Below are 16,417 nucleotides of genomic sequence, written 5' to 3'. Positions count from 1 at the left end.
ATGCCACACCACCACCCTGTCAAAGCAATAAATGCCCCCGTGAACTCCCAAATGCACCGCACTTTGCACCGCTTTACTCTTAACAGCTGTCTCTCCAGTGTGCTACGCCATACACCGCGTCAAAGCAGCAGTCGCTCCCACGAACTCCTGAACACGTCTCTCTTTGTACCGCATCACTCTTCATAGCCGCCTCCCCAGTGCACTGCTCCATACACTGCATTGAAGAATTAAGTGACGGGAGTCCCGATGTGAACTCCCAAAAATGCATCACTTTAAAGAGCTGCCTCCCTGAATCACTGCGGCCTACATGGCATTGAAGAAATAACTGGGGGGGGGGGGGGTCCCCCATGAACTCCTGAATGTGCCTTACTTCACACAGCATCATCCTTCTTTGCACATCACATATGTTGCATAAAGGTTACAGGCTCCATTTTGTGGTGGAAATGCAACAAACAAAACCGGCAAGGGACCACAAGTGTCCCAGGGCCTGCATTGTATAGGAACTCATTAATTCTTATATTTTTATTTTATTCATTTTCATTGTAATCATTCCATACAAACAGATCAATTTATAACCCAACAAATTTGAAGACAAATCAACTCATTAATTCTTGAAAACAAAGTTACTGTGGGGGAAATCGCCTATAGAGTACTGGAACTTTACTTGTGTAACAGTGAGTGTCGGCTCATCTTTGCGAAGCTTTATGGACCCAACCACCTCTGCTGTTTGATTGATTGTTTTATGAAAGCCTAACAGGAGACCCCCCCTCCCCACCTCCCCCCAATTCTTGGATCGAATGTGTAAACATGACTAAATAAAGAAACCTAAACCTAAACCTAAACCTATATTACCATAAAAAGAGTGCCGCCAGTAATTTGGCTCCACTTCTGGCACAGCTATTACAGATCGAAGTAAATGCCTGGTTCTTTCCAAAACCTGTGTGTGAAACGTTTTCTTTGGGTACTAAAAATGGCTCGGCTATAGTATTTCTCCGAAGATCCACTTTGGCACCGTCATTTTTACAGACGTACTAAGACATCCACCCAATTTCACAATGTGGTTAATGCAGTCGCGAGGTGGACCCTATCACGGCAAGATGAGGATTAAAAGAACCTGTCCAGAATGAGACACCAGTCCATCTTGGAGCGCACTTAAGCCCCCGTCACACCATTTGACTTTTCCGCCTATTTTCAGTCACAGAAACTTCATTTACATAATCTGTCTAATAATAACGTAGTAATTTACAGAAGCGGGCGGCACGGTGGCGCAGTGGTAGCACTGCTGCCTCGCAGTTAGGAGACCTGGGTTCGTTTCCCGGGTCCTCCCTGCATGGAGTTTGCATGTTCTCCCCGTGTCTGCGTGGGTTTCGTCCGGGCGCTCTGGTTTCCTCCCACAGTCCAAAGACATGCAGGTTAGGTGGATTGGTGATTCTAAATTGGCCCTAGTGTGTGGGTGTGTGTGTGTGTGTCCTGCGGTGGGTTGGCACCCTGCCCGGGATTGGTTCCTGCCTTGTGCCCTGTGTTGGCTGGGATTGGCTCCAGCAGACCCCCGTGACCCTGTTTTCGGATTCAGTGGGTTGGATAATGGATGGATAATTTACAGAAGCAGGTCGGGGACAGTCGAGGTACACTCCCAAGACCGCCAGTCATGAACTTTGACATCCCCAGTGACTCAGTCAGAGCAGTCAAAGACCACCCTGATGAAATCAAACACAAGGCATACAATTCAGAGGCAATGAAAGATTGAAAGCAGGTGTTTTGGACCACGAAAACAGAAGAGAGGCTCCTATTTCTGACGTCTCATGTTTGTTGTATCACAACTGATTTGAAAAAGCAAAATAAAAAATGCCAAGTACAATACAACACAATACAATGTGGTGCCCGGCGGGTGTCCATGCCCGGCCGGGACACCTAGGAGGAGTGGAGGAGGGCTTGTGCCTCCACCAGGACACGAGGGGGCGTCCTCCCTGGCGGCTTTGGGGACCACGGGTACAGAGCTTAGAAGCTCAACCCTGTAGGGGCCCATGGTCACCGCCAGGGGGCGCCCCGATGCCTTGGGAACATTGTCCCTCAGTACTTCCGCCTCACCGGGAAGTGCTGGGGGGAAGAGACTTGAGGGCACCCGGTGGACTTCCGGCTTCTCCTTGGGAGCTTCCGCCACACAGGGGTGTGGCTACGAAAGTCCTGAGGATGCACCTGGAGCCCATCCGGGGCACATAAAAGGGGCCGCCTCCCTCCAGTCAGAGGCGAGAGTCGGGAGGAAGAAGACGAAGCGTGGTGGAGAGGAGTGGAGGCGGACCAGAGACTTGAAAGGCATTGTGTTGTGGCCAGGACTTTGAAGGGGTGATTGGTGCTTTGTGCACTGGGTTTGTGCACTTTACTTTATTTATTATGTTTAATAAACGTGTGGTGGACTATAATATGGTGTCCGTCTGTGTGTGTCCGGGCTGCGTATCACAACAATTCATTTTTTATATAGCCCAAAATCACACAAGAAGTGTCGTAATGGGCTTTAACAGGCCCTGCCTCTTGACAGCCCCCCAGCCTTGACTCTCTAAGAAGACAAGGAAAAGCTCCCAAAAAAACCCTTGTAGGGAAATAATGCAAGAAACCTCAGTAAAGGTAGTTCAAAGAGAGACCCCTTTCCAGGTAGGTTGGGCGTGCAGTGGGTGTCAAAAGAAGGGGGTCAATACAATACAATACACAGAACAAATCCTCAATACAGTATAAAAATAAAAAAATTACAAATACAGAGCAGAATTTAACAGTAGATGATATCACATAATATGATTTGGATTTGTTCAGAGTCGTGGACACGTCGGCCATCAAGCTGCCTCCCCCAATTGGCCATTCCACAGCTGAGACAACGCTGGGCCAGCCAATCTCATGAAAGGACCTCTCTACCCCACGATACCTGCGATCCTCCATCAGGGATGACTTTACCGTAGGCAGGCAAAACAACTTGGCAGGCGGGCCGTGGCACTTGGCCAAATCTGCCACACCTGGAAAGCCTTGGCAGAGGGCACCAGTGCTGTCAAGATATGGGAATGTTTTTATAAATGTAAATCTGTGCTGAAAAGTTCTAACAAAGTCATGCAATTTGTCATCCCTTGCAGTTCATGGTCACGTAAGCTGACGTCTTCAAGGAAGCGACATCCAGCATCGGGATTTTGTCTTAAGTCTGTGAGACTTGCACACGGCAAGGACAATGCATACAATTCAGCCGCAATGAAAGATCGAAAGCGGGTGTTTTGGACCACGCAAAAAGAAGAGGGGCTGCTGTGTTTGTTGCATCACAACACAATTGATAAAGAAAAATAAAAAAGCACAAGATCTCCACTGAACTCGCTATACCTGGAAAGTCTTGGCACCGGCACAGGCAGCACATTAATTGGTTGTCAGAAGATTGCGATTATTTTGTGAATGTGAACCTGTACTGAAAATTTGTCATGGCGTCATATAATATGTCATCCCTTGCAGTTCCTAGTTGTGTAATCCGACATCCTAAAGGCAACGAGATCCAGCAACTGCAGTCGTTATATTTGACTAGAAATTGCATAATGTGACGCTGGTTACACACAGCCTATGACTGTATGTGTTTGTGTAATTTAATATTGTTTTTTGTATCAGTAAGGTGCTGCTGGAGTATGTGAATTTCCCCTTGGGATTAATAAAGTATCTATCTATCTATCTATCTATCTATCTATCTATCTATCTATCTATCTATCTATCTATCTATCTATCTATCTATCTATCTATCTATCTATCTATCTATCTATCTATCTAGCGCTGGCTGGTTAACCTCTTTGGCATTAACGTCTGGCTTGGAATTCTGTGTAATTATGGTTAAGCCCGAGTCAGACTCAGGGGTGATAATGTAATGATCCTTTTTACAGTGTAAAGCCCAAATAACTCTTCTGCTATCTAGTGGACGAAATAACATCATGTTGCAGAAAATCATGAATATTTTCAGGTGTTTTGCCATGCTAAGGTAACTCATGAATATTCATGAGTGGGGTGGAGCCTCCAACCAAAACATATTGGCACGTAAACAACAAGCAGTTAAGAAAGTTTCACAGCGAGAAGAAACTGAACCGTTAGCTGAGTCAAGCCATAGAGATGACAATATGAATTGCTCATCAGACGTCGACTCGGATAGCAAAACTATTGCATATGGCACCGTACTGCCCACTGAATTTGGTCGCCTAAAGGTTCAACATGGTGCAGTATCTATGGGACAAAAAGACTAAGTGGCTGCAGTCAAGTAAAAAGACAAGAAAGATGTTAGACCCCAAACCAGGCGCTTGTCAGGGGAAATGTGGACGTCACTAAGCCTTGCACTGCAGTAGCCTGCAATAATACAAGGGGGCATATCGATCATGAGGATCAGGCCGTGACATTCTACCCTCTCACGTGCAAGCAACAGAAAAATAATATAAGAAAAGCGTACAAAGAAACACGCGCCTGCTGTCCCGATTGTGATATCTGGCTGTGCAGTGGCGACTGTTTCAAAACACATCACACAAAGGACATGTACTAAATGGAACTGGTTTCCACTACACATGCCTTTCCTATTGCATTGATGTTGATGTTTTATTACTTACATATTTGCTGTTACATACAATAACATTTTTTATTTTTTTAATTCATCGTTTTTGTTTTTCCTGAGGTAAACGTAAAGCTAAGGAGATTAAGCAAAACACAGTTGTGCGGACTGAATCTGCAATTTGTGGCTTATTTTCCAAGCATTGTGCCACCAGGCTGCATATTTGATTTTTTTTTTTTAATTTTTATTACCCGTAAAAGTATAAATGATTACTAATTGTAGTACTAATAGCAGAAAAGCAGTAGATATATTTATGTAATGTCATTTCCTAACCCACTCAATCCAGACCAGGGTGTCATGGGGGGGTTTGCTGGAGCCTATCCCAGATAGCACAGGACACAAGGCAGGAAGATACCCTGGACAGGATGCCAGTCCATCACAGGACAAACACACAAAACAAACACATGTTAGGGCCAACTCACCTAAGTGGCATGGAAACCTGGAGCACACAGACACGGGGAGAACATGAAAACTCCATGGAGGGACACAAACCTTACTGAGAGGCAGCAGGGCTGCCACTGCCGCCTAGATATATTTACTGTTTTAACATTGTTATTAGTGGCTATTGTTGGGGTAGTAATAATGATTGTTATACAACAATTTTATAAGTAATCAATTTTAACAAACCATAACAATTATTCATATTAGTAGCTGTAACGGGCCTACTAGTAATGTTAACCTGCTCCCGTTAGGGGTTGCCACAGCGGCTCATCTTCTTCCATATCTTTCTATTCTCTGCATCTTGTTCTGCTACACCCATCACCTGCATGTCCTCTGTCACTATTTCACGTCTCGGGTCCTCCCTGTCTGGAGTTTGCATGTACTCCCAGTGTCTGTGTGGGTTTCCTCTGGCTGCTCCAGTTTCCTCCCACAGTCCAAATTCATGCAGGTTAGGTGAAATGGTGAACCTGCCTTCTACCCTGTGCTAGCTGGGATAGACTCCAGCAGACCCCCACGACGATGTTCAGGACCAAGCAAGTTAGAAAATGGCTGACAGACTGACTATAATGGTCCTGATTATAAGAGTGTTAGCGTTACAACAGGTTTTGTGGCTGCCACTTGCCTAATGGTAAATGTTATCCGCCATCTCTGTCTATTAGGATTTGCTCTTTTATCATTTTAAATCCAAAAACATGCAGGTTAGGTGAACTGGTGACCCTGCCTTGCGCCCTATGCTTGCTGGGATAGGCTCCAGCAGACCCCCGCGACCTTGTTCAGGACCAAGCGGGTTGGAAAATGGCTGACGGACTGACTATAATGGTTCTGATTGTAAGAGTGTTAGCGTTACAACAGTTTTTGAGGCTGCCACTTGCCTAATGGTTAATGTTATCTGCCATTTCTGCCTATTAGGATTTGCTCTTTTATCATTTTAAATTGGAGTAAACTAATTTGAGTGCATTTACTAGACGGTCATTTATTTCCTTAGCTCATCTTTCATGGTTACTGGGCAGTGCAGTCGGGGTGGAACTCCCGCCTCACAGATTCAGCATTTCTGGATTCAAATCCTAAGTGACGTGTTCATGTACCCTCAAGTGTCTGCTTTGGTTTTCATCTCACAACGGGCAGATTAGGCTTAGCTGGCAGTTCCAAACGGGCCCAGTATGTGTGTGTGTGTGTGTGTGTGTGTGGGCCCTGTGGTGGACTGGTGTCCTGTCCAAGGCTGTTGGTATTGGCTCTGTGACAGTGAATTAGATTACGGTGGGTCTGAAAATATTCTTTTCTGCTGTGTTTACATACAAGACGTTCTTCTCTCACTTGTCTCATTTTGTTACTTTTTGAAGGAAATGTCTTGAAGTGAAACGATGGGGTGGGCCTCTGGTCACATTCCAGACTCCGCAGATCCTTTGAGTAACATCCCAATGTACAGCTGTCTTAAAATATATGTATATACAGTATATATATAAATTTGATACTTGAGTTTCTGGAATTTCCATCCATCCATTTTCCAACCCGCTGAATCCGAACACAGGGTCACGGAGGTCTGCTGGAGCCAATCCCAGCCAACACAGGGCACAAGGCAGGAACCTATCCCGGGCAGGGTGCCAACCCACCACAGAACACACACAAACACACCCACACACCAAGCACACACTAGGGACAATTTAAAATCGGCAATCCACCTAACCTGCATGTCTTTGGACTGTGGGAGGAATCCAGAGCGCCCAGAGGAAACCCACGCAGACACGGGGAAAACATGCAAACTCCACGCAGGGAGGACCCGGGAAGCGAACCCAGGTCTCCTAACTGCGAGGCAGCAGCGCTACCCACTGTGCCACCGTGCCACCCGTTTCTGGAATATATTTTGTAAAATTATATTGTATATTATAATAGTTGCGGTGCAATCTTATTGTAGATAATATTTTCTTTTCAAGTGCAACTTTATGTTATTTATTTTTGATCTCATTGTCTTTGTGCGTAAGTATACAAAGTTGGTCTGAACCAAAGGGTGCTGTGGTCCCGTGGTCAGGTTCATCGGTGGAGCGGAGACACTGAATGGACGCTAAGCTCTTTTAATTAGACGGACGTGAGTGCGGTATCAGAGAGATTATAATAAAGACTCCTGAATTTCTGGTCAGAAGGTGCACACGTTACTTTTTAATATTGTTATCCCTACACCTGTGTAACTCATTTATTGTGTAATTGACTTGCTTTATTTTATTTTAGTTTTTCACGGTGTTTGAGAGATGTAAAAGAGAGAGAGAGAAGCAAATAAATACTCTTCAGACATCAGTCGGAGTGTCGTCTCATCAGGACCAGGAGAAAACTTTCAGTAGCGGCTACACAATTGCTTTATCCTGTTTCATTTCACATCACCCTTGGCGATAAAGGCGCCGAAATGGTTCTTGCCCAGCAATGCCTATTTTTGGTTTCCAGTTGAGCTATCCACATGAAGGTTCCAGAAAGAACCTTTTATGTAGATCCATGAACAGATTCCAAAAATAACCATGAATAGTGTGGCGGATGGCTGGGACCCTTGCCCGGCCGGGACGCCCCTGTGTTGGAAGGACCAGGGGAGAGGACAGTTGCACAGCAATACCTCCCCCCGAACACGAGGGGCGACCCCCCATGGATTGCATTGGGGCCACAGCTGGGAGCTTGGAAGCTCAACCACTGCCAGGGGGCACCTGGACAGTCCCAAAGCCCTGGACTGCAGCATTTCTGTCACACTCTGGAGTGCTGCTGGAAGAGGATCAGGACGCACCTGGTGGACTATAAAGGAGACCGCCTCACTCCGTTCAAGGAGCCAGAGTCGGGAAGCGGAGGATAACGCTTGCTGGGAGAGGAGTGGAAGCGGCAGAGAAAAAGAGGGAGAGAGTGAGAGAGAGAAAGAGAATCAAAGAAAGAAGAAGAAAAAGATTTGGGCACTGTTGTGCTTGGACTGTGTTGTATCGGTGGGAAATGGGTGGAAGGCGTTTCCCACAGGAAGAACGATAAATAAAAGCATGTTGCTTTTGCCCTTGTGTGTCACTGTGCCTGTCTGTGTCCGGGTTTGAGGAGTTGTACGTCCCACATGGCTTTCACAATGGATAGCGGATTTGTGAAATACCAATGGGTTCCTTGCCACATACCCTCACAACCTGGCTAAGTTAGGTTTAGGTTAGGTTAGGTTAGGTTTCTTTATTTAGTCATGTTTACACAGGAAAACATGAAATTTGCCTTCTCAGTTGCATCTAATAACAAGTAACAGACAGGATGAAATAAAACAGACAAATAGAAATAAGAAAGGTTAAGGTAAGGCAGTTAGATAAAACATATCTATACCAAAAAAAAAAAAAGGTAACAGGATATATATCAAAACCTTAATCATTATCTCCGATATTTCTTATTGAAAAGTCGTATGGCACTAGGAAGAAAGGAGTTTCTGGAGCGATTTGTGTGGGTTTTCAAAGCAACTATCCTTCCTGATTTACTGAAGTTTAGTTCTACATGTAATGGATGTCTGTCATCAGTTGAGATGATTTCCAGTTTCTTTAGCATTGCCCTCTGACACACACTAGTCAAATCATCTACATCAGCCCCAATAACTTTAGCTGCATACTTCATAATCTGCTGGAGCTTTTTGAGTTTTGGTTTGTCAGACTATTAAACCAGGCAATGAAACTGAAAGTGATCACAGACTGGATCATACTACGATAGAAGGACAACATGAGGTCCTTGTCTACTTTAAATAGTTTGAGTTTATGGAGGAGAAATAAGCGCTGGTTGCACTTAGAAAATAATTTTTTTGTATTTGTATTCCAGTTAAGATTGTTATCTAGGTAAGTTCCTAAGTATTTATATTCATTCACTAGTTCAGGTTTTATTCAACTGTTTTGTCCTGCTAGGTTGCCTCACATACATTAAAAATTTCACTCTTTGTTCACATATTAGGAACCTTCCTACAGCTCAAAGAACCAATTTTCTTATGCAGAGAGGCCTTCCTAGAAGATCAAGCAAAGGAACCAACCACTCAGGCCAGTGAGGCACCATTCCCGAGCCAGTATTTAGAAAACTGTGCAGCTCTCCAGATTGGCTTGGGGATGGAGTTAATGTAAAGTTAAAAAAGAAATACAGCGTCACCTGTACTGTGCTCAGTATACCGTACCTATTGTGATTTATTCTTATAAAACTAAAAAAAAAGGGGAGCAAACAGAAAGGAAAAAGTCCGAATTAGCGTAAGCCGCCCTAATTCAGGATGTTTATGAGAAATATAATAATTTACTTCATAAGGTAGAGACACAAAATAAACAAGAAAAATTGCATCAGATATTTAAAATATTAAAATGTGCGTGTCAATAAAAATGTTTAACATCTAAACATTCTCAGTTGTAATAAAAATGTGTCAAACAAACTGTGATCGCCTTCACTACACTTTTGGCCCGCAGACTTATTTTGCTAAACTGGAAGAATCCTAACGCTCCTTCCTCTTTTAAGTCAGTGGGTAACCGATGTTTTATACTATTTGAAATTGAAAAAAATCAAATATACAGTTAGAGGTTCTGTACAGAATTTTTTTTTTTAAACCTGGCAGGATATAATCAATAAAATTTTAGAATAAGCTCTTAAAGCACCGAGGAAGCAATTATCTCCGCATCTCTTTTTCCTCTCCATTCATCTCTACTGGCCTATTGAAAATCATCAATTTAGGTCTGTCTACAAGCCTTAAGTTTTACTCTGTTGGCCATGCTCTCTCTCTTTCAGGGGTGGGGGTCGACTTGTTTTTTTTTTTCAATCCTATTGTTTGTAAAAATTGATTGGTTTGTATGAATGATTACAATAAAATTAATTTAAAAAAAAAAAAAAGTCTCATTTCCCCCCTCTGATGGGAGTCCATGGAGGGCTCGACCCCTAGTAAAGGATCAAAATTCAAAAATAACATCAAATTCATAATCACTGACCTTAAAATGGTCGAAAATGATGCTTACGTTTGAAATTTGCCATTTTTAAATTTCGGGGAGGGCGGCACGGTGGGTAGGAAACCCACGCAGACACGGGGAGAACATACAAACTCCACGTAGGGATGATCCGGGAAGCGAACCCGGGTCTCCTAACCGTGAGGCAGCAACGATACCCACTGCACCACCGTGCCACCCGCTAAGTGATCAAAGACTTTGCAATTCAAAAAGAGAAAATGTTTCAAATATAAATAAAGTGGAAGTACAATATACAAAAATAAACATTATTTTCTCTCTTACTGTAAATTTTGGGGCAGCACGGTGACGCAGTGGTAGCGCTGGTGTGTCGCAGTTAGGGGACACCGGGTTCGCTTCCCGGGTCCTCCCTGCGTGGAGTTTGCATTTTCTCCTGGTGCTCCGGTTTCCTCCCACAGTCCAAAGACATGAAGGTTAGGTGCATTGGCGATCCTAAATTGCCCCTAGTGTGTGCTTGGTGTGTGGGTGTGTGTGCCCTGCGGTGGGCTGGCGCCCTGCCCAGGGTTTGTTTCCTGCCTTGCGCCCTGTGTTGGCTGGGATTGGCTCCAGCAGACCCCCGTGACCCTGTAGTTAGGATATAGCGGGTTAGATGATGGATGGATAGAAATTTCAGAGAGTGGCTCTTAGAGGGTTAGGACCACCAGGAAAGAATCAAATAATAAAAAATATCACATCCATGATCAGCAACCTTGAAATAGCATAATATGACGCTCCTCATGCCTGTATTGCCGATTCACATTTATTTCTGTTTTGTGAAAATAAAAAACTTTGACGCCTTGTATCCCATTAGGGGGTCAAAGTTACACCCTAATTGAGTGTGTGTGTGGGTGGGGGGTGAGTAGAGGGGGGTTGGTTGATGTGGCAAGCACGACTTCAAGTCCTTCTCATCACTTTTGCTGAAGACTTCTATTGGTTTACTCTTCATCACAAGGGTGTAAAAATGTGGTCCAAAAATGGCCTGAGAATGTGGGGTTTTCAGGTCTAGAGGGTCAAAAGTAGGTGGGGGGCCCCAAAAAAGCTCAACATCTGGCATAAGTAAACATCAAGACGAGTCGAACGCTATATCACACGTGGGGTCTTCTGCTACTGGTAAGTTAAAAAGCGCAGGACAAGGGATTTCAAAAGTAATTCTTATGAATACAGAATACAACATCACTTATTCTTATATGGCCTTACATACTGTAATTTATTTATTCTTATAAAACTAAAAAATGGGGGAGAAAAACAGAAAGGGAATAAAAAGATTAACATAATTATTATTATTATGCTGTTGCATTCATCTATTTTTGAGGCCACATTTTAAAAGTCAGGGTCACTGGGAGGGTGGCATAGGGGTAGTGCCACATGCTGCCATGCAGTAAGACAACCGGGATTCAAGTCTCTGGTGCTGCCTGCATGGACTTTGCATGTTCTCCCCATGTCCGCAGGGGCTTCCTCCCAAAGACATGCAGCTTAGGTGAATTGGTGACACTAAATTTACCCTGGCGTGTGTTTGGTATGTGCCCTGCGATGGACTGGTGCCCTGTAACAGGGTTTGTTCCTGCCTTGCCCCTTATGGTAACTGGGATAGGCTCCGGCAAACCCACGCAACCATGGTCCGCATTAAGCAGGTTAGAAAACGACAATGTTCTTATTTGGCCATACTTATTGTTCCTTTATGTTATTCCATTCATTTATTTTTCAGCACCCACATTTTAAAATTCTAGCACCCTGTCCAGGGTTTGTTCCTGCCTTGCCCCTTATGGTAACTGGGATAGGCTCTGGCAAACCCACGCAACCATGGTCTGCATTTAGAAAATGACGATGCAGCATCACTTATTCTTAATCGGCCATACTTATTGTAAATTCTTACAACACTTAAAAAGAGGAGAAAAACAGAACGGAAATGAAATGATTAACATCATCATTTTTCATTATGTTCTTGCATTCATTTATTTTTCTGCACCCACATTTTAAAATTCTGGTGGCCTGTCCAGGGTTTGTTCCTGCCTTGTGCCCCATTTCTGGATGGCACGGGCGCCAGCATTCCCTAAACCTCAACCCTATTCAAGACTAAACGGGTAACAGTGTCATTTTAAAAATTCAGGGTCACGGGAGGGTGGCACAGCGGCTTCCTCGCTGTAAGGAGACTGGAGTTCAGGTCCCAAGTGCTTCCCGTGTGTAGTTTGCATGTTCTCCCCGTGTCCACATGGCGTCCAAAGACATCCAGGTTAGGTGGACTGGTGATGCTAAACCGGCCCATGGATGTGTTCATCATTCACTTTTAAAAGTAAAGGCTGTAAAATGGCACTTTTACTGGATTGTGTTGTTCCTGGTAGATCTTCTTCCTTGACACATTCTTTGAAGGGTTCTTTACATATTTGAAATGGTTCCTAATAGGTGGAAAAATATGAAATCTTTAATGGAGGCTCCCTAGCAGATACTAACAAATCGGAAAAAACAGAACTTGGCCTGTGTCCTTATACACAGGAAGAGTCCTTTTAAATTCACGAACTCATTGGTATTTTATAGATCTGGCGACCTAGCAGGATACAATGGATCAAGAAAATCTGAACTTAGTTTAAGAGACTGTGGTGAGGAACTCGTTTGTATTTCACAAATCTGTGGTCTGTTCATGGTTATTTATGGAGCCTGTTACTGATCAAAATAAATAAAACCTTCACGTGGATGGTTCTTTAGGAAACTAAAAATTGTCCCCCAGTGATATCCTTCTGGATCCCTTTATTTTTTGGAGTGTATGATGGACTGGCGCCCCGTCCACGGATTGTTCCTGCCCTGCTGGAATGCATGGGCTCGAGCTCAGGATAAGGCGGATTTTGAAAATGGATGAAAAGGTCACAGGGGAGCTGAGGTATAACTAGCATCGGGCCCGAGAGAGGACAGAACACCAGGCTGGCACACACGTCAACATCCAAGCACAACAAGTGTTGCCAGTTATCGTAGCAGTGGATGTTTTATTAAATTGTGTAAAAACTGAATATTTGGAGGAAAAAAAACGATTAATAAGGAAGGGAGCAGGAGTTCCGTTAGCGCTTCTCGTTGTATCACCGTAATGTGAAATTATGATACGGGAAAATGGTGCATGAACGCATGAAACGTACCGCGCTGTCTGTTTTTCGAGTTTTTGCTATATTCAAATGTGATTTTTTTTATATAACTTTTATTTATTTGTGGTAGAATACAAGAAAGATTTTTTTTATTTTGTTTGATTTTTTGATATGAACGGCAGATAGAATCTCTAAACAACATTCCTTCCCAAAACGGTGTTCCTCCACACGAAATTCTACGAATCACGACCACCATAATCTTTTAATAAACACCGAAATCCTTCAAGGCGTTCACATGCAGTAACAATTCAGAGACAAAAACGCCACAAGTGGCCACGTACCCGGACCGTCTGTGTTTCAATCCAGCGGCGCTGTCTTTGAGAGTCTGGCTGCTTTGGCTCATCATTTCTGGATGTTGTCCTTCGATGACTTCCAAATAGTTCCTGCTGCTCCTCTCCACTTCTTTGGCCTTCTCTTCAAAAAGCACCTGCGTGCTCAGTTTATTAAACACGATTGTGTTCATCTTTGGTGTGTTTCTTTTCGTCGCGTTTCTCACCTTGCAACTATTCAAGCCGGCGTGGGGATTCGTAACTGGAAAAGGCAGTTACTGCAGGAAAGAGAGAAAAGAACGTTTTAGGAAGTTTTATGTTTAATTCCTTGTAAAATGTTTTTAAAAAGCATAGTACTGTAATTGAAAATATATTAGATCACTTAAATCGCAATAATTCTATAAACCAGTGGGATTCTGACACGGCATAATTAACAATTTGAAACGCATCTTCATACTTTCTGCCAAAACACTCGCCTAAATTTCCAAGCAAGTTTTAAAAAAGAGACTTTGCAGTCTTCGGCCATTTTTGAACATATGGAAAGGTGTTGCTCTGATTCAATTTCACACACATGTGTAACGCAATAAATATCCCAATCATTTTAAAGTCGAGTTTCAGATCGTCCATAACGGACAGGGCGGCTAACGGAGCCACAGCAGTGAGGTGCGCCTTCAGAGTAAAATATGTATTATGGCAAAAAAATAATAATAATAATAATAAAATAGACAAGGGTTAAACTTTTAGAGTTCACGTCACCATGATACAATAAAACTGTTAAACATATTATTTATAAAAAAAAAACTTTCGTTAATTCATTCTTCGGGGGCTTTTATATTTGTAATTATTACAAATTATTGTACGCAATCTGGATATATTTGCTTCTCGCAATGTAATTGATCTTTTTGATGAAGCTAAAAATATATGCCCACCAATCCGTGTACACGGTAGTACACGCGCACAGTATGCGCGTTCTATGGTCCGTCAGCAGTAGCGCACTATAAACTCTGTTTCCCTATCACATTAAAGGCGAATGCAGACTGCCATATCTATTCCTGCGCGGTCCACTATTATCTTTTACTATTTTTAAATTAAGTTTTAAAGTAATATATATATAGTCTATCCTGATTTTTAACATCCACTTGCAACAGACATCTAGTAAACATTATTTGTTCTTGACACGTCCACCACTGTGCGATTTAGCAATGTCTAGTCATCAGGGTCCACTAAAGTCTGGTTCAACGTCTAGATTCATGACTTGATGGCACATATATCCGCACATGCAGGGTTCCTTAGATTTTTTTTTCTTGTCCAATAGCCAAATCCGAAGAGACCATAATGCCCGTTAATCATACATGCAATGCTAAGCGACACTCTCTGCTTCTTGATTCTTGTATCACCGGCAACGACGACTGATAAGAAGACCCTTCACCTCACTTTGCCCAGCGGCCCGTCGATGTAAAACGGCAAACGTCGGGAAAACTTCAATCAGACGGCGGGTCAAACCTGGCGATAGTTAAGTAAGAAGGTGAAACCCTACCTGTGTCGTGTCCCTGAAGGTTTATGCGCCGTGTCCCAGTCCCCTCTTCACATCCTGCCTGTACTTCGTTCCTCAGCCATAACCACACGAACCGCGGCCGCCTCTTCGCTTTATTTCTTCAAACTTGGATGGTCCGCCCGGGCACATGCATAAAGTACCCGTCTCATGTTTCCTAGCAACGCCGCCCAGCCTGCGAACATAAGGGTAATGCGGCATGCAGATTCCCGGGCTGGTCTTAGGGGAGGCTACTGGATTACAATCCTCTCCTGTTGTCAGAAGGCTGGACCGCGGCCAGCAGCGCGCCTGGATCACACCGTGTTTGTTATTGTTGTTCGATTTGTTTATGCATTCGGTAATTTTACACTTCATTCACCATTCTTTGGCGTGAAGAAGTAAACTAGCGAAACATGCAGCTTTCTTCTAACAGCGGTATTGTCGTACCTGTGAGAAAGAAGAAAGAAAGAAAAAAAGAGAAGCGAGAATCTTGTTATTGCAAACCCGGTCCGAGAAAACAACTTTGTATTGAATGTATGTCATATTATTAGAGGCTGAGAAATACAATATTCTGTTTCATAACGCCCAGCGCAGAGTTTACAGCTTTCCGTTACGAAGTTTAAAGGGGAGGTAAAGAAAACGCGGCGTTCAGCATTGCTATTTTTGCCGTTAGAAAGTATCACGACTTCCTCGGAATTTTCAACAGCGAATGACTGCTTACAAACCTCGAACAAAACATAAAAAAGAAAAGATCCGTCCGTGAAAAACATCCGAATGAGGCTGGACGGGCAAGAAGTCACCTTCTGCGGACAACAGGTGCGCATTTGTCCCAATGCAAGGGCGACTCGTCAAGAAGAAAATCAAGCCAGCCGGACCAATGGAATTTATAAGACGATTGAGGTCTTGAGATTTACATTTTAAATATGCTAAAAAAAGTACATCATATGTTGTGCCGAGAATGGCTGTGAAGTGCTCCTAATGCGGGGATCTTTTTCGATGATCTACAGGACACAGTCGTTATGTCGCGTGCTAGAAGTACAGCGCTGACATCGATACAGAATCATGTCTTGTAATTGTGTTTTACTTTACAAGGTTTGTATCGTTGTATTTGGTCAAAGCAGGATTCCCGTTTGGCTATAAATTCTTATAGTGCTTATGATGCATTCGCCCTTACTGATCCATATAAATGCGCTTGGCTGTGCTGTTTTACAGAATTAAGTACGTAACTTAGCCTTATGTTATGTGTTGGTATTTTAAAAAACGGGTGCTATTCAGGAGCCCAAAGTCAATACTGCACGACGAAATCTCGTGTTCCTGTATATTTTGGTGCGTTTTATTAGGTTAAAATATTTTACTATAATTGTAACAATAGAAGTATTTTGTAGTAACGCTTTTTAATGGCAGTTGCTTCCACGTGACTACGACAGGTAACGTTTTGATTATAATGATGTTTATATGTGCGGTATTTTTCCGTTTACAATTCATTAAAGGCG

General features: G+C 43.3%; 1 protein-coding gene across 1 annotated transcript in view; it reads right to left on the bottom strand.

Moving 5' to 3' along the window:
- The window catches only part of mkxa (mohawk homeobox a), a 130,503-nt gene extending 115,186 nt beyond the window's left edge, over positions 1-15,317 (bottom strand). The window contains exons 1-2 of the mRNA XM_028804348.2: positions 14,931-15,317; positions 13,406-13,671 (exon numbers count right to left, since the gene is read on the bottom strand). Of these exons, the coding sequence (XP_028660181.1) occupies positions 13,406-13,587 (182 nt within the window). The 5' untranslated portion in view covers positions 13,588-13,671; positions 14,931-15,317. The remainder of the gene's footprint in view (positions 1-13,405; positions 13,672-14,930) is intronic.
- Positions 15,318-16,417: the final 1,100 nt, after the last annotated feature.

The sequence above is a fragment of the Erpetoichthys calabaricus genome, chromosome 6 (genome assembly GCF_900747795.2).
Source record: "Erpetoichthys calabaricus chromosome 6, fErpCal1.3, whole genome shotgun sequence".
NCBI lineage: Eukaryota > Metazoa > Chordata > Cladistia > Polypteriformes > Polypteridae > Erpetoichthys > Erpetoichthys calabaricus.
Note: the sequence above shows the minus strand (reverse complement) of the source record. Positions and strands in the feature narration are given on the sequence as shown.